At 44.7% G+C, this 21,361-nt stretch overlaps 7 protein-coding genes across 7 annotated transcripts; 2 read left to right on the top strand and 5 right to left on the bottom strand.

Annotated features, from left to right (window-relative positions):
• Window positions 1–1,361, bottom strand: H6S33_010859 (uncharacterized protein; the record flags this gene model as incomplete). Its single annotated transcript, XM_044842225.1, has 5 exons — window positions 1–417; window positions 483–545; window positions 593–655; window positions 711–1,144; window positions 1,196–1,361. The coding sequence occupies 5 exons, from the start codon at window positions 1,359–1,361 to the stop codon at window positions 1–3; spliced, it is 1,143 nt and encodes a 380-aa protein (XP_044696789.1).
• Window positions 1,362–3,716: 2,355 nt separating this feature from the next.
• Window positions 3,717–4,849, bottom strand: H6S33_010858 (uncharacterized protein; the record flags this gene model as incomplete). Its single annotated transcript, XM_044842224.1, has 4 exons — window positions 3,717–4,250; window positions 4,313–4,375; window positions 4,423–4,485; window positions 4,535–4,849. 4 exons carry the CDS (start codon window positions 4,847–4,849, stop codon window positions 3,717–3,719), a joined length of 975 nt encoding a protein of 324 aa, XP_044696788.1.
• A 1,813-nt stretch (window positions 4,850–6,662) lies between these two features.
• Window positions 6,663–10,450, top strand: H6S33_010857 (uncharacterized protein; the record flags this gene model as incomplete). The annotated part of the gene is made up of 8 exons (XM_044842222.1): window positions 6,663–7,076; window positions 7,131–7,370; window positions 7,424–7,624; window positions 7,675–7,917; window positions 7,976–9,994; window positions 10,056–10,121; window positions 10,185–10,247; window positions 10,301–10,450. 8 exons carry the CDS (start codon window positions 6,663–6,665, stop codon window positions 10,448–10,450), a joined length of 3,396 nt encoding a protein of 1,131 aa, XP_044696787.1.
• A 2,878-nt stretch (window positions 10,451–13,328) lies between these two features.
• On the bottom strand, window positions 13,329–14,275 carry H6S33_010856 (uncharacterized protein; the record flags this gene model as incomplete). Its single annotated transcript, XM_044842221.1, has 2 exons — window positions 13,329–13,450; window positions 13,537–14,275. The coding sequence occupies 2 exons, from the start codon at window positions 14,273–14,275 to the stop codon at window positions 13,329–13,331; spliced, it is 861 nt and encodes a 286-aa protein (XP_044696786.1).
• A 1,067-nt stretch (window positions 14,276–15,342) lies between these two features.
• H6S33_010855 (uncharacterized protein) lies at window positions 15,343–16,851 on the bottom strand (the record flags this gene model as incomplete). The annotated part of the gene is made up of 1 exon (XM_044842220.1): window positions 15,343–16,851. The coding sequence occupies one exon, from the start codon at window positions 16,849–16,851 to the stop codon at window positions 15,343–15,345; it is 1,509 nt and encodes a 502-aa protein (XP_044696785.1).
• Window positions 16,852–17,774: 923 nt separating this feature from the next.
• On the top strand, window positions 17,775–18,302 carry H6S33_010854 (uncharacterized protein; the record flags this gene model as incomplete). Its single annotated transcript, XM_044842219.1, has 3 exons — window positions 17,775–18,040; window positions 18,099–18,209; window positions 18,278–18,302. The coding sequence occupies 3 exons, from the start codon at window positions 17,775–17,777 to the stop codon at window positions 18,300–18,302; spliced, it is 402 nt and encodes a 133-aa protein (XP_044696784.1).
• A 770-nt stretch (window positions 18,303–19,072) lies between these two features.
• On the bottom strand, window positions 19,073–20,093 carry H6S33_010853 (uncharacterized protein; the record flags this gene model as incomplete). Its single annotated transcript, XM_044842218.1, has 2 exons — window positions 19,073–19,843; window positions 19,899–20,093. 2 exons carry the CDS (start codon window positions 20,091–20,093, stop codon window positions 19,073–19,075), a joined length of 966 nt encoding a protein of 321 aa, XP_044696783.1.
• Window positions 20,094–21,361: the final 1,268 nt, after the last annotated feature.

The raw sequence follows: 21,361 nt of genomic DNA, 5'->3' as shown, positions 1-21,361 counted from the left end.
TTAGGTAATGATATTTGGGTCGGCCATACGTTTTTCAATTTCCAAGAATCTTTCCATGGCCTGTAGTATCTTCTTTCGGGAGCCATCCGGGGTACTCCTTTTGTTCTTCATCGTTTGGATGGATTTTCCAAGCAAAAATCTCTTGTTCTCCAATATGCCGGCCGGGTCCTCCGCATCGGCATCAAACATTTTGAACTTTAAAATTCCAATCTCAACGGTTACTCCATTGAGAATCTGGGTTGCCTTATCCGAGAAGAATTGAGTATCGTTGCGTTCGTATTCTGGTTCCATGTATTCCCTCATCCTTCTCCACGTCGGGGTGTGTATGAAACGGCATTCATGGCTGAGAATGTAATGTTCTCGTAGGAAGCCATCGCGGGGGGAGTACTTTGCAAATGACCGTGACTCCCTTCGTCTCTGTTCATATGGAAATATTAGTACGCCTTTTTGCACTAACCAAGTGTTATGGAGTGTGTGGTTACCGAGTATAGTAGTCCAATCCAACATTCCTGGCCATGAAAGTCAACATACCGGATGGACCAGCGCTATAGACATGTGAGTGATGAAAAGTACAGATAAAGAAAGCGCTCACCTCCTCCTCCAGGTAACGCTTAATATCCATCCATATCTTCCCACAGCCAAAGTGACCCTGTGCCTAGATGTGGTATATGTTAGCATCTTTCAACGTCTCTCAAACACAGGTAACGTACCAACTGCTCAAATCTCCCATTGGCTTGGGACATGCAATAGCAGAAAATATCTGTCCCGTTCTGCTGCGCGATGAACCTGAAGCAGTTCAAAAGCTTGTCGTTACATTTGGGAGCTAAGTGATATTCAGGTTCTTCGATATTATAAAAGAAAAAATCCAACTTCAATGGAACATCTGTTGAGGTAAACTTTCTCTCCTCGGTTTCATCCGTGATAGCGTTATCATCCATTGATATCTCCAGGAAATGTACTTCGTTCCCCTCATATTCACTGCTCGTGTCGATATCATTATCTTGATTTCTAGCCGACTTTGGATTATGAACGAGACTGCTTTCCCCCATTGAAGCCACTGTGATAAATACGTATTGTCTTTCCATGAGCAAAGCGTTTCTCTCAGAAGACATATTCCTGCCATCAACGAGAGAATTCCAGCGCGCTGTTACGATTTAGTAACTTCTCGAAAAGACGTTAGGGTGGGATTTTGGACCTTTGCGCTTTAGCAACCCATTGCCCTGCGAAACGGCTCTTTCAGAGCATGTTTTGACGAGCGGAGTAGTACTGCTGATATACATTGGGGAATCGTGAATGTTACGTTGTATAGGTTCGTCGTTTGGCATATCTACTTGATCGTCAACATTTCCCACTACCGGCATATCGTAATAGGTAAGTCTGCAGTACTCTCTACTATCCCATCTGGGTGGGCGATCAAAGCTGGTGATCTATCAACTGAGACGGTGTTATGTACCATAGCTTGGTTTATTCTGTGCGGGGTATTTGCATCCCAGCATTCTACCAAATATCCACGTTAGACGATAGGAGCATGTGGCGGGCCCGAACAAATACCTTGTGCTGTCATAGGGACGGACATCCTGCTATGATGAGTTTGTGTTTGGGATATAGCCTTGCGGTGGCGGTAGCGGTAGTTGAGAGCTGAAGATACAGGTCTTCTCGCAGGGCGTGCTTATGTATAACTTGGCATAAGTCGTCGTGTTTGGTATCGATGTTGAAGAGCCAGACATAACGTACGTTGCTCCAGCAACCTACGCCGGTGGTGCACAGATTCCAGTCAGCCAATGCTGGATTGATACCCATATTTAACCAGGAGAGAAGAAATGAACTATGGTTTACTGCCGATATTGGATCCCTCCAATCTTACAAGCAAGATTGCCCGTGGTAATTACATAGGTATTTCTCAGGTACTGCGATCATTCCCAGAACAAGGATCGCCAATAAGTTGGGAAGCTCTGCGCCTGACCTGCTCAAAATTATAGTCTTCCGGTTGTGTGTAGACTCTGCGAAATCTGATGATCGGGTATGGAAGCATATACTTAAACTCCATATAGGATATAATCACTGGCGGAAAGTCGTTTGACGATTGGAGAGGTAAAGGTAGTTCGCCCGGTGAAAGGAGAGACGAAAGGACTGTGATAGCACCTCAATGTTTACACGGGGTAAATAAAACGTGTTATCCAGGCAATTCTGTCCCTTTCCGAGCTATGACATGGAACCTGTTTGTCCACGTAAGGTTCAGTGCAAAATACCGTCCCCTCTCCACCGACCACGTCAGTCATCGATCTAAGACTAATACCGTGTATGGAAAGGCTCCTATACTATTCTCAAAGGCAGTGCGTACTCTCCCAAAGACCCTCACTGGCATGTAAGTCATGGAGAGATTGAAGTTATATCATCCGGCGCAACTGCATGTACGGGCAGAGTCAGGGTTAGGGCTTCGGAAATTTGGAAAAAAAGATAACCCTTCGCATTTATCGGCTGGGCGGGATGCTGAACGACCATCAGAATTCGTATTCTTTTAGGTCACCACGAAAGAAGCCCACAAAATATCGCTTAGGGATTTGTACGTTTCCACATCCTCTTTTTCTAGGATGAGTGATCCAAAATGAGAAAATCCTTTATCTGGCTATGCTCTACGTTCTACAAGTTCGTCTCGATCGCTCCCCTCACATTTTTCTCTCTCATCTGATTCAATGTTTCGCCGATGGATTTTGTATGCGCAGCAGAACCGCTGACCGCCGAACTACTTACTGTTACCCATCTACCGCTAGAAATGTGTGCGGTGATCCGGGAAAGGCTAGCTTACAAGACAACACATGCCATTATAAACAACAACATCAACAATCTATAGTTTCTAGGATACCTACAGGCCGGATTTTTGATTCTGAAGCGTCTGCAAGAACATGTTCCTGAATAGTAGAAATCTCAAACAATTGGCTGGACCCCTAGGGTGATTAGGAGTTGGAAATACACATTTCCATAAGCAAGTTTTCCCGCATCGCGGCATGGATTATGGGATCAACAGGACCTAGTATTTAGCACCCAGCATGCTCTATAAACATATATCTCCGCCTCCCCAGGGTTAACATTCATGTCCGATCGCCCGACTCAGCTACCCAGGGAGCAGTCGCACTCACTTCACATGTAGATGACTAAATAATATCATGATAACAGACTTTTATCTCCAGACACCGTGGAAAGTAGTTCTAAATATGGGGAGCCAGTACACCGCCTCTTTCATCTTGAAAAGGCCACGCCTGCACCCCTTGCGCAAAGTTATGACATTGTAGATTATCATAAGGAATTCATCAAAACATAATCAGTACACCGGTATAAGGCGAATATACTTCTCTGTTAGTTTCAAGGATCCCATATGAATGTATAGAAACCTTCATCGCAGCATTCGTCCCCCCTCAAGTCGCGAGTGATAAGCTATGATGGTAGTCTTAGTGGAGCAGAGGATCGAGTGAGATATTGTGATCCGGAATTGGCGATCGATTAGCTAATATCCACGTGATTTACAATGAAATGTCAAATTTAAAACAGGTTCTAAAAACGCCTGACAGCTTGCAAAATAAATGTCCAAGGAAAAGATGCGTTACTTCATTCTCACATGATCGCTACCAGCTATTGATATATGCTACAGTAATAAAAAAAACAAAAGGTACCAATAACTTCCAATGGTTCGTTAGGACACTCCCTTTAGTCCCGGGCAACTAAGAGCTGGAGGTGTCCGTAGGTGACCCTTCAAAAATGGGCCAAGCGCCCCCATCCTCTCCTTCAAGATCTCCCCCCATCCTCGTGTCCTCTTGGGCATCCAGGCACTCCATAAGATGCTCCGAAGTCCTATACTTGATGATGCACTTGTACACAATCATTGGGAGCCCATGAAGCTTTCCATATTCCTCCATTCGGTGGATTTTCAACCCCAGAACCTTCCTGGAGAGAGTAAGGTATTCCTTGGCGTGGGAACCTTTGCGCTCAGCCTGAACAAGGCGAAAGCCGGGGTCCATTGCCGTGCCGAGGGCTGTAACCTCTGCCCACGAGTTAGGCTCAGTTGTTTGGACTACCTTACCGTGCCATTTGATTTTCGCCAGTGATATCTTATTCCTTTTTGTCTTTAGCTTCGCGACTCGAGGATGTAACTTAGGTGGATTTTGACGAAGCCTCTCGATGGCGCTGGGAATTGGATAGACTATCTTTACAAGGTTTCCGGATGCCATGAGTGTGGCAGATCCTTTGACGTAGATCTACAACCATGAGTCAATATAGATAGATGGCACGGGATGAGAAAGAATTTGATGGTACGTACCGCCTGTTCCAATCCAAGAACGACGGTTTTCTCGTCCACTACAACCATGCGGAGGTTCCATCCCTTAAAGATGTTAGTCGTTGAATGAAATTAAGAATTACAAAACCTACACCAGTCTCAATTAACCACAAGATGGACATCCACGGTGGTTTGCATATTCCACTCTCTTTTATCTGACGATCGTTAGCTCCTGCGGCTAAATATTAGCACCGGAGAATATACCAACTGCTCGACGTCGTGCCCGAGCAGATTAATAGACTCTGTGAATTTCTTTTCACCGAGAGTGTATAGCATGCGGTGGAGGGAAAATAACATATGCCAAGAGCCGGGCCATTTTAGCGGTGTATTGCTACCGTGGATATCAAGCAGGATAAGCTTCATGATAAAAGGTTTGGAACAAGCGTTACTTAAGGCTAGATTGAGAGCCGCAACCTCCTCCTGGCTTATGTTGTCGGGGTAGACTTCACCTTGGATACCCAAACTGGCGATTGGCGCTTCCGCACCTTGGCTTGTGGTCAGAGTTGGCTGTTCAATCATGTCGTCCTGTTTCTGGAGGCGTTGGATGTCTTTGCGGTTTGCGGTTGATGGGGGGATGGATTGAAGTTTAGGCGGTTGAAATGTGTGCGTTGCAGTTGCCCTGACTATTGGTGGGAACACTACTAGCGGGCATTGCACGACACCTTGTGTAATGATGACAAGCGAACCGGGCACTTGATTGACGTCAAACCGTCACGTGTCAGAAACTAAAATAAGACGTAACCTTTACTGTTCTTGGGGCTATAATTCTTACTAGTGTTTCCACCACACCGTTCGAGAGGAGACAATGGCTCTTTTTGCGTCCTCCGATGAAATAAAGGTACCGGTCCCGTCTCGTCATGCCCGTTCCAAGACAGGGTTGAGAAAAAACTGAGTGAGCAGTTGTGAGCTAATACCTAATAATTGGTTCCTCTATTGAGTTATTACCGGTATCTTTATCTACCTGTTTGATCTGCTATTACCCGATAAATGTCTAATAAACGTTTAATGTTGTGCCTTGTACGGGAGTGGTCAACATTGTGGAAGTTTAGGTCATTTTGACACTAACACCTACGACACTACATGTAGTATGTTTGGCAGATTTCAAGCCGGTCTCGAGATAAAGTATTTACTAACCAGCTATTAGAATAAAGAGTCTCGACAAGACTTCGGGACCTTTCGTCTCATGGAGAACACCGTTTCAGTCCTGAGATATTTGGTAGAGACGGCCCTGGTGGTATCCTCCTAAGTACAGAACTACCTACTACGATGGCGCGTGGCGATCTGATGACCATAAAGAGCTGGATGGAAAAGAGTAAAAGAGCCAGGCCTAGAAATATCTATGAGTCAATATTTAGTAACCCAAGAGTAGAAATATGACATTCAGCTGTATAGGCCGTAGAGGTATGAAGGATGGTGAAAACAAGACCTGGAAAGCCTGCAACGCAGAATGGTAGGGGGTCCGAAGCACATAAACAGTCAGAGTGAATATGTTTGTTTAGTGAAGTGCTAGGCGATGCTGGATATAAACATGAAGAAGTGTAGAGGGTATCAATACCGGAGGATTAATCTTAACTTTGCAGCATTTCCCATTTTATTTCATAGGTGAAATACCCCTCTATAAACGTGTTATCCCAGGTTTGTTATTTTTTCCTGTCGTAATATGGTCGTGTTAAACCATTCCAACATCCATATTGATCCCCATATATGTATGTGTTCATCCGCTCTCGTGCACAACGTACGATTCAAGCGCCTTGTATACGTAAAGAACACCATTAACATGACATATGAATGTGCAATGTATACCCTGCGGATAAGAGCCTGAGTACTCAAAGATAATATGGCTACATGTGATGTGCTTGGTGTTATAACCCAAGTTATACGTTGATGCATTGTTTTTGGAAAAGGTAGTCCAATAACCTACATGTACATACATGCTGTCCCATCTTCTGTCTGTTGAGGATTGTATCGTGTGTGACTTATGGTCTTTCACACATGTAACCATATCACATTGACAAAGTATTGGTCGAAAAGGAAACAGCACTACAATGATATAAATATAAATCGAACTTTCGCATATTTGCACAATTGCCAGCGGTTGGTGTATCTTATCAGCGTTGTCCGAGCCTAACGTGTGAGCTGGCAACCCTAACACACTGTAATTCCTCATAGCACCAACCCACAACCCACCCTCTACCACACCTTCTCTCTACTTCACGTACAAACACAGCTCAGAAACAAAATAAACAAAACTACAAACTTTCGATTCACAATCAAATAAACATAAATCACCATCAAATTCTCCAAATTGCGTGAGCAAAAGCAGCAAATAAACATGATGCCTTCAATGATTCCAATCGCCCGTGCCTCGTACGCCGACACTCTTCGAAAGAAGACCAACACACTCACCTCAGCAACTAAACTTCCCGCATCCGTCCAAGCTAAGGCTGCATCCGGGGTTATTTCTGTGGACGCGTTCCCCGAACTCATTGCTCCGTCTAAGATGGGACAATCTGACCCGAATAAGGCTTCCGTCGGAAAGTTTAAACCGATTCCACGCAAAGCCTCTTATGCTAGCGTTTTGAAGGGAGACATCGCCGGTGACCAGAAACTCTCAGCACGCGTTATTGTGAGTAGCGCTACTCCAATTGAGGTTAAAGAAAACGAAGAGAAGCCTCAGGAGATGAGGCCTTTTGTTGTTGTGGCTAGAAAGCCAGCTCCAGCTACTAAGCTCCCGAAGAAGAAAAATGTTTGTATGCCCGTCGATAGTCTGAGTACCCGTGTTAACTTATTCCATGTTCAGGTCATTCATCGTGCCTTTAACTTTATTACAACAAACGTTCTTCCTGCTAAGATTGAGAAGGTTGATGTTTTCAAACCCATCAATCAATCTAAAGTCAAGCAAAGCTCCAATAATTTTCCAGTTGCAGCATTGGCCGAACTGCAAAACAAGTCCAACTGGCAAAATAAAGGCTTCAAGAAAGGGGCAGCTGAGAACACTCATAATACATCCGATGTTATCAATATTGTTGCACCAAAAAATGTATGCCATCCCTGCATTCGTTGTATTTCTGTTGCTGACATTTCTGGCTTCAGACTCTGAAAGCACCAATTAAGAGCAAGGTTATTCAAAAAGGGAAACCAGTTCCACTTAAGGACCTCAGCACAATAGTCCCGGCTCCTACTGAAAATGCAGTGAGAGAAGGGAGTGGACACAAGAAGCAAAGCTTGATTCCTGCACCAGTCCAGGTTGCTAAGACATCCCGAATTCCAAAAGAAAAGGACTCTCAGAAAGAGGTATGTATTGATATTTCTTTCAATGACACTACTAATACAACTTGGCATAGATTCAGAGTGATCACACTATTATCAATACCGTGACTTCAGAAAGTCTAGAGGTCAGAGAGGTGGAGGAACCCGAGTTCAAAACAGACTTCGGTGAACGTGTTAAGCTTGTAGCTGCAGATCTTCGGAGGAGAGCAGTGGCAGTTTCAAATGCTCTATCCAAGCCCTATGGTGAAGATGACATCAGCTGGATTCCAGCTCCCGCAACACCGAAAGCAAGTCCCAAGTCACTTGAAAACCAGGATGTAGGTTTCCTCTAACCAGGAAGAATCTCATAACCTTTGTTAACATTTCTTTCAATAGAGCATTTACCCTATATTTGCTGCCATATCACATATCATGCCAACTCCATTGGCTCAGAAAGATAAAGGAAGCAAAAACCTTTACACAATTCTCGACGTTCCTCTCGAGGATCCTCTCGACGACCCTCTCGATCTTCCCAGTTTCGACGATTGTTTCGATAACAACTCGGATATTTCAGTCAAATCCTTCCGGAGGAATACCACACGTACCAGATCCAGGGACCACTCACCTGTCCCTGATCGTCTGTCACTAATACGCAAAGCAAAGGCCCCGCTAAGTCCCATTCCCGTGAAAGAGGATAGCTCTACTCATCATACCTCCATACCTATCGCATTGAACACAAGTGGCGTTACTACCCCACTCTCGAAGCCTATGGCAGCTACTTGTAACTTTCCATCTCAGCATTTGGACAAAACCTCTACTATCGTGGTCAACGTCAAGGGAACAGTCCTTCCCGAGATCGAGTGTCATGAATCCTCCAACAGACATTGCCTAAAGAAAGAGAGAAGGCAGCTCGTCGAGAAAGTTGGCGCAGACTCATTACCTAGAACACCAGCACGATCGAAACTACCAAGGAATCCCGATCAGTCCCCCGAAAAGATGGCTATGAACATCACATCTACCCTACTAGATCATTCAAAGATATTGGAAGAAGACCTCGATAGATTGCTCGACAACTTCCGTCCACCTAGTCCAGAGCCATGGGATTTTATGGAAGAGTTGAAGAAGTCCGGATCCTCTAAGAAAGTAACACCAACAAAAACAAACAAAGATCCTTATGAGCACGCTGCGGAACTTTTAGCTGCTGAGAAGAAAGCAGTTTCCAGTGTCAAATCCAAAAAAGCTAGAGAAACGAAGCATATTGGAGATCCTGAGAACAAGCCGCAGGGAGAGCCCAGCATCAAACTCCTAGATTATGTTTTGCCACCAGTAATTGCGCAATCAATGATACCGATTATACCGATCATCACCGCACAGGTAGCATCTGCGAAGGCATTCCCACCTTCCTCTGATATATCCCCTCTGACCACTTCCACATCTTTCCCAACATCCACCGCACCCACTACCACAGACCTGAGCAATACCACAACCACCTCCATGGGATATGGAACCCCCACTCCTGCAACTCGGTTACAACATGAACGCTTAGAACAGACACCATTGAAAGCAATTTCGCACCACAAAATGATACCTCAAGGGCCTCCTGTTACACCACGAAAGCACCTACCAAAATCACGACTACCTCTTAAGCAATTTCATCCTCAGGAGCAAAATAAGGGAATCAACAAAGAACTCACTACTAATAATACAGCATTTGAACAGGTTTTCAAGAAAAACTCCGCGAGAGAATTACCACTCACAAAGAACCACCGCACGCCTATCTACCCCGTCGCCAGTGAGCTTGAGAGAAATCGAAGAACACAATATCTTCGAGTTAGGAGAGAAGGTTTGAACGACAAACAACACGCTATTCTTGAGGACGCCACTTGTAATGAACAATTGGCAAGTATCCAGACTTGGACTGGAATAGTAGCTAGAGAGACCAGGGAGGCAGCATGCCTCAATGGTCTCTCTCCTGTACGCAAGACGTTCGACGAGTGGAATTTTATGGATCGTCTTTTTGAGTCAAAGATTGCTGAAATCCCTAGAATACGGCTCGATTTCAATCCTAAAAGTCATTTATTAACACCTATTACTCCACATACACCATTTAAAGGGCAAGACAAGGACAACATCGAGGGGAAGGAAGGAGGGAACTGCGATGGTGATAATGTTACTGTGTGCTCTGTTGACTCTTTGGCTCTTACAGAATCCGGTTTTTATCTAGATAGATACTTTGGCAAAAAGGTCGAATATCTTGATATTGATATCGTTTATAGCGACATGTCTCTTGATCATAACACCTTCCGCCAAACACTAGAGCTTCAGTTACTGCTTGAAATGATTATCGAACGATCTGGCTACGATGACTTTGAAGACATTTTATGGGAATTCGGAGATAGTGACTTACTGCCACTTGTATGATCGCATTTCCGGTGAACGTTCTCAATGTGCATACGCTAACATGCTCTTACCATAGACCATAAAGGAACGTTGCACCAATGCCGACCTTTGGTCCCGAATCGTTGTGTTACTTAGCGAAGAAGTAAATCTCCAATCAATTCCCCTAAGACTATGCCTCTTCCCGATGAAAACTAAGCACATATAGGGATTTGATATCGAATGGATTAGTGTTATTGATGGGCGTGTGAAGCTATTACTGTATGACTATGTATGAGTTTTCTCAGGCTGTCGCGAAGGTAGCAAATTACTGATAAAATGAAGGAAACCGCGCGGAAGAGGCAGGAGTTATCATTGGCAGAGAGGATTGCCAGGATAGGGCAAAGAAAGGAGGAAGGAGCACCGGGCTTGTGGAGGAGACCTCAGGTCAAGCCACCACCAGGGTTAAATCAGCGTCCAAACCGTTGGCACTGATAGTTTTACGAGAGGAAAAGTGGAGGATTTCTGTTTCTGAGACTTACGAGAGAAGTCTCGAGGGAGGATAAGATTATCATTAGTCTTAAGCATTCTTTATATACTGTTAAACCTTATCACAATACAACTCTTTAACGCGAACATGATTTCTCTCTTCGCAAGCAAGCATCCTGCCACCGATGAATTATGACTGCCATGTAGCTGTATATGCCTAATACAACGCTATCTTCGAGTAAATCGGCGGGTTACACGAAACCCGCGAGTACCCCACCCGCTTCGCTGTAGGCTCCGGCCCGTTAGAAAATAACCGTACTTCAATTCCAAGAATATTTCGAATAAAAGACAAAAGTGGAATAAATTAAGCTCTAAGTAGACACACATTTACTACTACCACCGACCATAATAAACCCGATCACCATAACCTCAAATGCACAAATAAAGAAATGAATATGCTGCCAAACGACTAAACAGCTCGAATTCCATCCTTTCCACAGGGAAACTCACACTCAAAGACAGCTTCTCCGGCTCCCTTAATGTTAGCCAACACTGCCTGCCTGAAATGCCAACGCAAAAGCTGATCAGCTGGTCGACCCTCATCATCTCCAAACTCGACATGATTCCTGGCGATGCCCTTTTGGTCTCGTCTTGTCTTGCCCGTCCCGAGACAGGCTTGAGAAAGTCGAGTGAGTAGTTATGAGCCAAGACCGCAACAAGAAGCTTTGTATAGTAATGTCGTTATGTATTCTATTGAGATCTTACCTATTTCCTGATTTAGCTGCTCAAATTCTACCCAATGAACGTGTAACAAACAGTTGAAGTTTATGTCTTGCTCGGGAGCGGCCCACATGGTGCAGGATCAGAGGAGAACTATACCATTTTATCTCTAACACCTATGACACTTGTATATCTTAGCAGACTTCAAGCCGGTCTCGAGACCAAAATATTTGGTGTCGAGCTGTTCGAGACAAGAGTCTCGATACAACACTTCAAGACATCTCGTGTCATGGAGAACACTATTATAGCGATTCCAGTAGTCTTCGTATGTCAATGGAAAGTTATGTGCAACCTCAAAGATCTTCCAGATCCCATATTCAGCGTCGAGCGCCTCTTCCCCTGTGATAACACAGCTCCGATCCCAGTCACGAACAGCATCACGGAACTCTGCAACCCGGGTTCCACAGGACACCGATATTGTACGCTTAGCCAAGGCTCATTATTGACAACGATGGAACCTATTACCAGTGGAATCAGCAGCTTGACAATGGAACTGTGGACCAAACCTACCTACCATTCGTCACAATTTAGTAATTTCCGGGTTGGAGCGGATGGTTATCCCTCTGAACCGTGGTGCCGCTTCCGTCTCGCAGGAAATAATCGCGATCAAAGGTAAAGTTGATCAACCATCAAGTAAAGTTGGCATTTGTTACTCCATTAGTGAGAACGAGGCCTCCCAACACTGTATCGCGCGCATCGTCAATGTTGACATCACGTCCTACTGAACGATTCGTAGCCGGCATGAGTTGTAAAGTGGAGTCGAGGATGCCCCGGGAATCTCACATCTTGGCGTTCCTAGACGGTAGCGAGTTTCCAGGTTGCAAACCCCATACAAAAAGTGAATTCACTTTGCGGGGGGGGGCAGGGGTAATTATCTGGCGAAGTCTGATCCACTGGAGAGACAGTAGACAATAGGGGGGGTATTCTCCCAAATTTTCGTCTTCCTATCCTTGAAAAGGTTTCTTAGGATCCATTTTTACTAATGAAAGCTTTACGCCGTAGCACTTCCGGCCTCTAAACCTATCAGAAACAATGTTTTACGTTCAAGTAGCACGTTGAGCGAGCGCTCAGTTCTAACGAAAGTATAAGAAAATATCGAGACTACATATCCCTTTTCAATTACTACCCTCGAACACATATTACTAATCACTAGTGAACCGGATGAAAATTTGGGAAAAGGCTAACTATACTGTAACAAATTCCATTAAGCTGAAACGGTATATGCAGTGTCGGTGAGAAAACCCTTTCTCCATCAATAGTGCGCTGATTGAAGCTTGGCGATTGATACAGAAGACCCACATATATTGGAACTGGGTTTCAATCAACCTTATATCCAGGATTGATAAAGGTTCCTGTGAAATATTTCTGCGTAGGTGGATTTAGCCAAGCTTTGTAAGTTAATATCTGGTTTCTCAACCTCATAGAACAGATAGGCGGAGGGCTATAGAGTGGATCCGTAATAACTATCATCTAAGCCACATACATGGACCCTTCTCTCATCTATGTCCAAAATGCCTGGTCATTGATATTCCCCACTACTATGATCCACTGTCTTATTTCCCCTTTTGAAAACATATAACATAAACTGAACTCAACCTGAGGTGTCACAGCTTATATCAGTCATGTCGATCAGCGGGTGCAGAGGTATTTCCACTACTATAAACTATTCCTAGCTGAGTTAGAGTTTGCAGAGTATCCGGTTCAAAGCGTGGGGAAAAACAAACAGATGTCATTCCACATCTACTCATTCAAAGAGGCGCTACGGATCTCCCCACACAGAATCATTGTGTACAAAGAATCACACCTATTCACGGCATTTGCATTTGATACTACAGTTATCATCTACAGTTCCAGCGACTCAGCGCGATATGGGCTATGGCGAGAAAGCGTAAAGAGAACCCTGAGAAAAACGACAGCCTCATACTAGCTGCTCAGAGATGTACTCTGGAGAATATATTTTATTCTTTGGAGGTGTTATGGTTTGGTATTTGAAACTCTTTATCCGGTGAGGACTTATCTAAACCCTGCGAAAAATCCATTTCATGCCTTTGAAATTAAAAAATCAGTACAGAAACCTTTTACATTTAATATACAGTTAGCTTACCTAATTATGTGAAGGCTGATCCGGTTTCCAATCTTTCGGGCGAGCAAAGGCCTTCGGATCCATATCATACTCATCCTTAGGTTCCACATATTTCCCAGCAATCCTCCACAGCTTGAATTGGTCTTGCTCCAATACTTGTAAACCTCACCCAGGCGAAAGATAGAGAGCCGGATCTGAGTATCAGTAAGTTGTTGGTTTTGGTTCTTACTCTCCGCAGCTTCGACAGCATCTCTATCCCTCATCAACAGAGCTTTTGCTTTTCCGAGAGTGGCGATATGCCTGACCTGTTTGTGGCCATTCTTCTGGAGAAGTTGAATCCATATTTCCGTCTCCGACTGGATTCTTCCTAGTCCTGCAACTAGTACATCGCGCTGCGGACGCGTAAACAATGTGATTCCCTCGGCGGTTGGTGGCGTAGAAGAGAGATCTTTGATCCTGAGCTTTTCCAACTTTTCTTCAATGCTTCTGTCCTTGGACCCTGCGAGAACGGAATCAATCAATTTCTGATTTTCTTCCTTCTCCTTCTCCAAACGCTCCTTCTCTTTCTCCTCCTTTTCCACTTTGAACCCCATGATATCTAAGACCGCCTGTGCCTGTATCTTAGTGTTCTCTATGAACATCGAGTTGATGTTTTCGTGGATAATTAATAGCTTGTCTATCTCTTCTTGATGCTTTTTCCTGTAAAAGAGGGCATATTCCATGTCTGCGGCTGGGTCCTCCGAGCTGCGATTTTGTCCGGAGGGCTCGTGATTATCATTGATGGTTATGAGCATTTTGGTGTATATCCTTTGGCGCTGAACGGCTTGATTGTATTCATGGCGGAAGTCGGAGTTTGCATGTACGATGGCGGCGATCTCGTTGGTTACTTCCTCCAAATTCCTCGTATATAGGGCGAGTTCGGCAGAGGTAGGGCTCGTGTCATCCTCGCGTTGCAGATTGGTTGGCATCGTTAAACGGTGAAAGGGGGAGGGAATGGTTGGGCGAGGTTAGATGGGGTAGGAGTTTGCAGTTGTAGAACTAATCCTTTCCACGGGGGGGTGGGCGGTTTTGTTGTGGTGTGGTGTGGTGTGTTCTGTTGTGTTGTGTTGTAGATGGGGTGGGCAGGGTCTCAAAAGACCCGACTGATCTTTGCCTAACGATAATTTTCGACGGAACATTTCTGGACCGGGTGGAAACGTGGTACGGGTACCGTTACAGAGACTTGCAGTACTAATAGAACGCTTTTCATTTCAAACAAGCAAATCTTTGCGGTATGCCTGAACTCGAAGAAATAATCTCAGGCGGAAACAAATCACGGTAAACTGCTCCCAAAACTACTCTTTCTACGTGTATCTGATGAAATCATACTCCAGGTGATGTAAGTTATCTCACCTATCAATTACTTGTAAGTATTTCTATTTATTCGTATAATTAGAATCGGATTCCACTACATTATAGGCAGGGTTCAACTGCTCGTCCGTTCGCCAGTCCAAACCAGTTTCCTACAACCCTTTATAAAGAAATTTCAACTTGGTTTTCTTTTATCAAAATCTTTTCTGGATTCAGGTAAAACAATTTTTATTCACCGTGAGGACGCATGAGAAACCCTAACCCTGAATACCCTAATATGAACACCTTTTCCACATAAGCTCCTTCGAGTTTATTATTTAGCCAGATTTTTCTCCTATATGATTGTGCTTCCACCTTTGAGTTATAATTTGTTAACGGTCTATTCAGTTCGCTCTGGTTGCTAACTGCTATTATTGACAATACATAAAGACATATGCTGCTGACTCCTGATTACATAGGCTTGGCTCGAAGAAACTTTGAAAAGAATGACTTAAACTTTTATGATTACAAGATGTAGGATGACAATACTTGACTTCACTTCATACAGGACCGAAGAAATATTCCTGAGAACGATTGTACCCGTGCGATTGTATTACAGGCCAGATCGTAGGACAAATCGGTAGACTGAGGTTGAGCTTAATGGCCATTGAGCCTGAAGACAGAACGCGACAAGTTTCCTTTGCGTTTATTTGAGAGACGCTGTCCTTTTTCTTGGCTTGCCTGCTGATCGATTCGGTTGTACCGTATTGCGTCTGAACAACTTTCCGAAAGCCCTTCCAAGAGTCTTGCCGATGATCCCCCCCCTGGAGTCGAAGGGCAACCTCCCGGACTCCAAGCTTTCATCGGTTGGCTGACTTTGGGGAGGCGAACTGAACATCTCCGGAGCATCCTGGGCGAGCTTGTTCATCTCCATGCACATATCAAGCATGGACTCTCCTGGCAGAACAGTGATCTTCGGGACTATGAAAGGTTCAATCTCAACTGGAACGTAATCTATCCCCTCCGGTGGTGGAGTACGAAGGATTGGCGTGCTCGGTGGAGTGGTGGGGGCATAACTGTATACCGAGCTTTTCATTGACGAGGGGAGACTCAATGTGTAGGCCATGTCGTCCTGTTCTTCGCGAGGACCCTGGGAATCGTTTGGAGATACTGGAGTTTCCAAAGACTGTAGGGTGGGGGGTGGGAAGCGGAATACAGGACATTCTGTAACAGTAATATTTGGTCGCCCGGGCGTATATTTGACTGTTTCGTCAGTTTGTGAGCGCGAATGGCTTCTGATCTGGGCGTCTGTCGCAATACACCCTTTATTATTTGACTGGGACCGGCCGCGAGGCACAGACTCCCAACTCTCGCCTTCTGAAAGGTACTCGTCCTCATCCGAACTGCCGATGTAAGAATGGAGCGAGTCCGCGGATGTGCCAGGGCGCCAGTTATTAGAGTGGTTTGAACCGATAGTGGACTCGTAAGTACTGATTTGATCATTAATTTCCTGGTGAACAGGACCAGAGTCATCACCGGCCAGCGACTCCAATCGTTCAGAGAAGAGCGCCGAGAATTCACTCTTTGGGCCTGCGGAGATACTCTTCGCGCGTAGTAGAATGGTGCCGTTTATGCGATGATCACCGGGCCCATCGTTTTTCCACAAAGGACCAGGCGTTGCTGTTGGAACCCGGACCACCGCATCAACGGAACTGATATTTTCGGAGGCGTCCACAAAGCACGCCAATGGTAGCTCGACAGTTGGCTTGTCCTTCCCCTCGCCGCTCTTGTTTCTTTCCAATTCCGTTTCGCCTTCCTCAATACTTGCGACTGTTTTGTCCGAGTGTTGGGCTGAAGCCGCCTCAGAGGTCCCCTCGCCATCTTTGTTGACGAGTTGCGCTACAGGTTGAGCAACGGATTGCTTTCCGCGTGATGAGCCAGCACCCCACAAACCGCCCTTGATTCTGCGAAGCAGATTATTCGGTTTCTTTCCTCCTTCTTCGGCGCCCTTTGCGCTGTCCTTCGTACCAGTTGATACCACTACCTCTGGGGGTGCCGGCGCGGCAGCTTCAGGAGTGGCATTGGAACCTTTGTCAGGTGTGGCGGTGCTAAACACCGATTCATCATAACTTCCGTTGCGCGCGAATTGAGGTGATCCAAGTGTCTCATATCCAGAGTCGCGATTAGGCTGGTGAAAGGTACTGTCGGATGACATCTTGCAAAGGTCGGATACGTGGGGGTGGGAATGGTAGAGGCTTGTGTGTATGGCGCAGGTTGTGAGGTTATCCCTAGCTGAGTGACTCCAGCAATGGCATCCAGGCCTGAGGGGATAGCGGGGGGTTGCGCCTTGAGTTGATGTTCCGCGGCGGTGCGGTGTGTGTTGTGGTAAAGTGTTGTCGCTTTGAAATGGGTGAAGCAGCAACACTTTGCAGGGTTAGGGTTCATCGAGATACCAAACCCAAAGGATCCAAGCCCACAGGGTCAATGATAGCTCCAGATTCGACGACCTCAGGTGATGAGCAACGATACAACCCTCATTTACATTCGATTCTACGTTTATCGAACACAAATTCTACCATTTTCTTTGCAATAATTTAAAAACTTACACCATCGTAGAATAATTCTAGATCTGGAAGGGATCGACGATGCCAAGACTTTTGAGTGAATGATAGTCACCTCAAGACGACTATGGTCGAGGTCGAGGTCGAGTTTACTATCGACACTTAGGCTCCGTTTGGAAGCACCGTCTCGTAGCAACCACAATCCTCGCAAAAGGCGATTTAGAGGTTGCAAAACACAATCCGCTCAGATTGTGATTTGGTAAGCCAAACGGTCAATGCCACAGCGAGTCACTCCACCATCCCCGCCAATCACCATCCATCATCCGTCACCATCCATCATCCGTCACCATCATCATCATCTATCATCTGCCATCATCACCACTTATCATCCGTTACCTAAAAGTAAGATACATACCTACATTGATATATTAAGCTAATAATACTGCTAGGGTTATAGTATTCCGACCTCGCGACCCTGCGGCCTCGACCTCGACCTCGACCTCGACCCGCGACCTCGCGACCCTGCGACCCTGCGACCCTGCGACCTCGAGACTTTCCATCCTTGAAGTGTTTGAAGATGAGCCTTCAATCTGCTTTTTATTCGAGTCAATCAGATGACGAGGAGTTGCTCCTGCTACTAGGAGGAATCTATGAGGCTTCGTTGTTTGTACCTTTAATAAGGGAACCGTTCAATATATCCACACTTACGGGTGAGGAATGGACACGGGAAATACTGTCATGTGATAATCCCAGAGTATTTCGGGAAGAGATGAGGATGGAAAGAGAGGTATTCGATGCACTTTGTTGTAGCTTGAGGGTTAAGAATCTTTTGAGGGATTCTCGGTATAGTTCTCTTTCTATATTACATCAGGATGAGTATACTAACGCTGGCAAATTATAGATATATCACCGTTGAACATCAGTTGCATATGTTTCTGTCTATTGTCACAAATTCTGCTAGTACCCGTACTACTGCAAGCCGCTTTCAACACTCCAGCGAAACGGTCAATAGGTATTTCAATAGGGTTTTGGATGCGCTCGATCAAATCTCCAGTGAATATATCACTCTTCCAACATCAGCGGCGACACTGGCAGTTCCTGCTGAAATTACAACCAATCCAAAGTTCTACCCGTACTTTAAGGATTGTATTGGTGCTATTGATGGCTCTTTGATTCCGGTATCAATAAGAGAAAATGAAGCATCCGTGGGTGCTTACAGGTGTCGGAAAGGATTCCTTGCCCAGAACGTACTTGCTGTATGCTCTTTTGATTTGACATTCCAGTATATACTCGCGGGTTGGGAGGGAGCAGCAAATGATGGAAGAGTATTGGAAGATGCGTTACAGAAGGGATTCACTATACCAACGGATAAATATTATCTTGCCGATGCGGGTTATGGTTTGACACCAAATTTTTTGACGCCCTATCGAGGAGTACGATACCATCTGAAGGAGTTTGCGCAAGGAACACAACGTCCACAAAACGCTAAAGAGATATTTAATTTGAGACACGCGTCTTTAAGGAATGCTATTGAACGAATCTTTGGAGTTTTGAAAAAAAGATTCCCGATATTGAAAAAACAGTGCGAGTATAAGCTCGGGACTCAAGTGAAGCTTGTCAAAGCTTTATGCTGTCTACACAATTTTATACGAATCAATGGCGGTTTGGACGAGTACTATAATCAAGCTACCGATTCGGAACCAAACAGCATTGACGATGATGGCAACTTGAATTTGGGAAGACATCTTCAATTAGTGGAACCTGTTACCCGAATTGACCGCGGAATTGCAAAAGAGAAGCGAGATAAAATTGCAGAAAAAATGTGGCAAGACTATTTAAAACATATCAGATATACAAGTTAATACAAACTGTAACCTATATACCATGACTCTCAGGCTCATCGGCTCTGATACCCTTGATCCATCTTTCTCTAATATGTAACGGTGATGTACAAAAGAATATAGCGTGTCTTTCATCCTTCAGCATTTGATTGTATGCAGCCATATAATCATCGTCTGACCAAATACCTTCCTCAACAAATTTTGTCATGATTTCCAATGCCTGCTCAAGTTTCGTAATAGGTGGTGGTGCGCGTATCTGTTTTGCTTCTTTGAAAGCATTTGCAAGTTCCTGCATACTCTCAGCTGCCGCATGAGTCGCAGTACGATGTTTCTTTTTGGAAATTAGTTTTGGTGCCAGTGGCGGACTTTCAGTTACCGCTCGGTATCGCTTCTGTCTACTGTCTTTCGTGATTCCAGCAACTTCAATAGGAGAACTTGAACTGCCAGTGAATTGGGAAATATGAGCCGTAAGCTCATCGTCGGAAGTTGCACTATCTCCAGATAGTAGAGATGACAGAACGTGGTTGGAAATATCCTGGATACTAGTAGTACTAGTAGATGTTTGACTGTCTTCAAGTTGTACTGTAGAGGATGAGAATTCACCGGTAGCTACCGATTTCGAAAATATCTCATATAGCATGTCGTAATGGGGAAGAGTATGGAAACGAAATGGTTTTGCCTCTTTGTGGTACTTCAAATAGCTATCCCAAACATCATTTGGTGCGGTCGGAATTTTCTTCTCCGAGTCCCAACCGAAGCCCGAATTCTCACAAAGTCTTTGAAAAACATCAAGTCTTCTCTTCAACTATTATCACTGTTAGATTCCGACTAATTAGTACCAAATGGATCTTCATATTTACCGTTGTAACTCTGGTTTTTATTTGCTCCTTCTCGCATGTTGGAAAAACCAAGTTGAACTCCGCAGTTATTTGAACCCAAGCTTCCTTCTTGAAACCGCTATCAGACCGTTTCCCTGCTTTTATTTGCTTTAACAAAAGCTTTAAGACCAATCTGTCTTTGTCATCGTCCCAGGTGGCTTTAGGTTTGGGCGGCATTGATTGTCACGGTATACTAGTAGTGTATCTTTCACGGCGTTGCTAGGACTCGGATGTGGTGGTTACAGAGACGCGTTGCATTGAAGTTCAATGGAGAAAAAGTACAATTGCGAGGATCATGATTTCGGGACCCCTCAATCTGTGTATCCAAACAGGTATCAACCTACCCAAATTGCAATTGTGTCCGGGATCGTGATTTGGGGCGTTGCAACCATGATTTGGGCGGCTTCCAAACGGAGCCTTATACTTCACGCCCTTTTTTCTTCTTTCCATAGATATACTTGCGGTCGGTGCCAACTATCGGAGCCCCCTCACTGCTCAACTCGTCAGTCTTTGCTTTGAGAACGACGTTACACATATCTCGCAATTCGAAAGCAGAAAATTATTTGGAATTGCTGATCTATATCGTTCAAAAATTGATTGCATCAGGTGCAGCGGTCATCTCCAACCGCATACATGTAATTGCCGAACTCGAATCTTATTAGGTACGATTACAATTTTAGCAATAATATCCCATCTGTGGGAACAATTACAGCTATAGACTTCTACGGCGTTTGGTTATATCTAGGGAGGATAAAATTAGTCGAGGACTGAATCTCAGAAGCGATGGATGCTCCCCCCTGCCCGAGATTGTTTGTTTTACTTATGTAATTTACATTCAGATCTACTATTATGTCATTAGCATCTACTATTTTGCACATTACGTAATCTAAGACAACCTACAGCATCGCAACTTTGTAATAATCTGCAGTCCAGAAAAATATAAGCGAACTGTTACAAGCAGATGAACGAACATGATTGCAACGCCCTTTGATTCCCCGGACCTCTGTGTAGACTTCATTAAATAAAGAAAGAGCACAATTGTTACACAGCAAGCGAAGAGCTTAGTAGAAATAAGAAACCTCGCTTACCGCTACGCTATACTCAAAGGCGTTAGAAAATACTTGCTAGCGCCTTGGCTGAGGACGACAACAGACTTGTTTCACAATCCGCGTCTGAACAATAACAACCCAACTCTACGTACGAATCTTGGAAAAAGACTCTACAATCGAAACAACCATCTCCTCGCTCACCGTGCAGTGTTTATTCAATTACTATGAGACACTCAGAAAAGATAAATCCCCGTAATTTCATTATACTCGCTGCACATAGGTACCTCCCAGATTTTTTTTTTTCTGCGCGACAAAACTAATGCGTGGAAGACAGGGAAGGAAAAATGACGACGCCCACATTCCCCCACAACTAAAGACTTTGCCGCGCAAGGACAG

This window comes from Morchella sextelata (genome assembly GCF_020137385.1).
Source record: "Morchella sextelata strain SCLS chromosome Unknown scls_5, whole genome shotgun sequence".
Classification (NCBI taxonomy): domain Eukaryota; kingdom Fungi; phylum Ascomycota; class Pezizomycetes; order Pezizales; family Morchellaceae; genus Morchella; species Morchella sextelata.
This window is presented reverse-complemented; position numbering and strand designations above follow the sequence as displayed.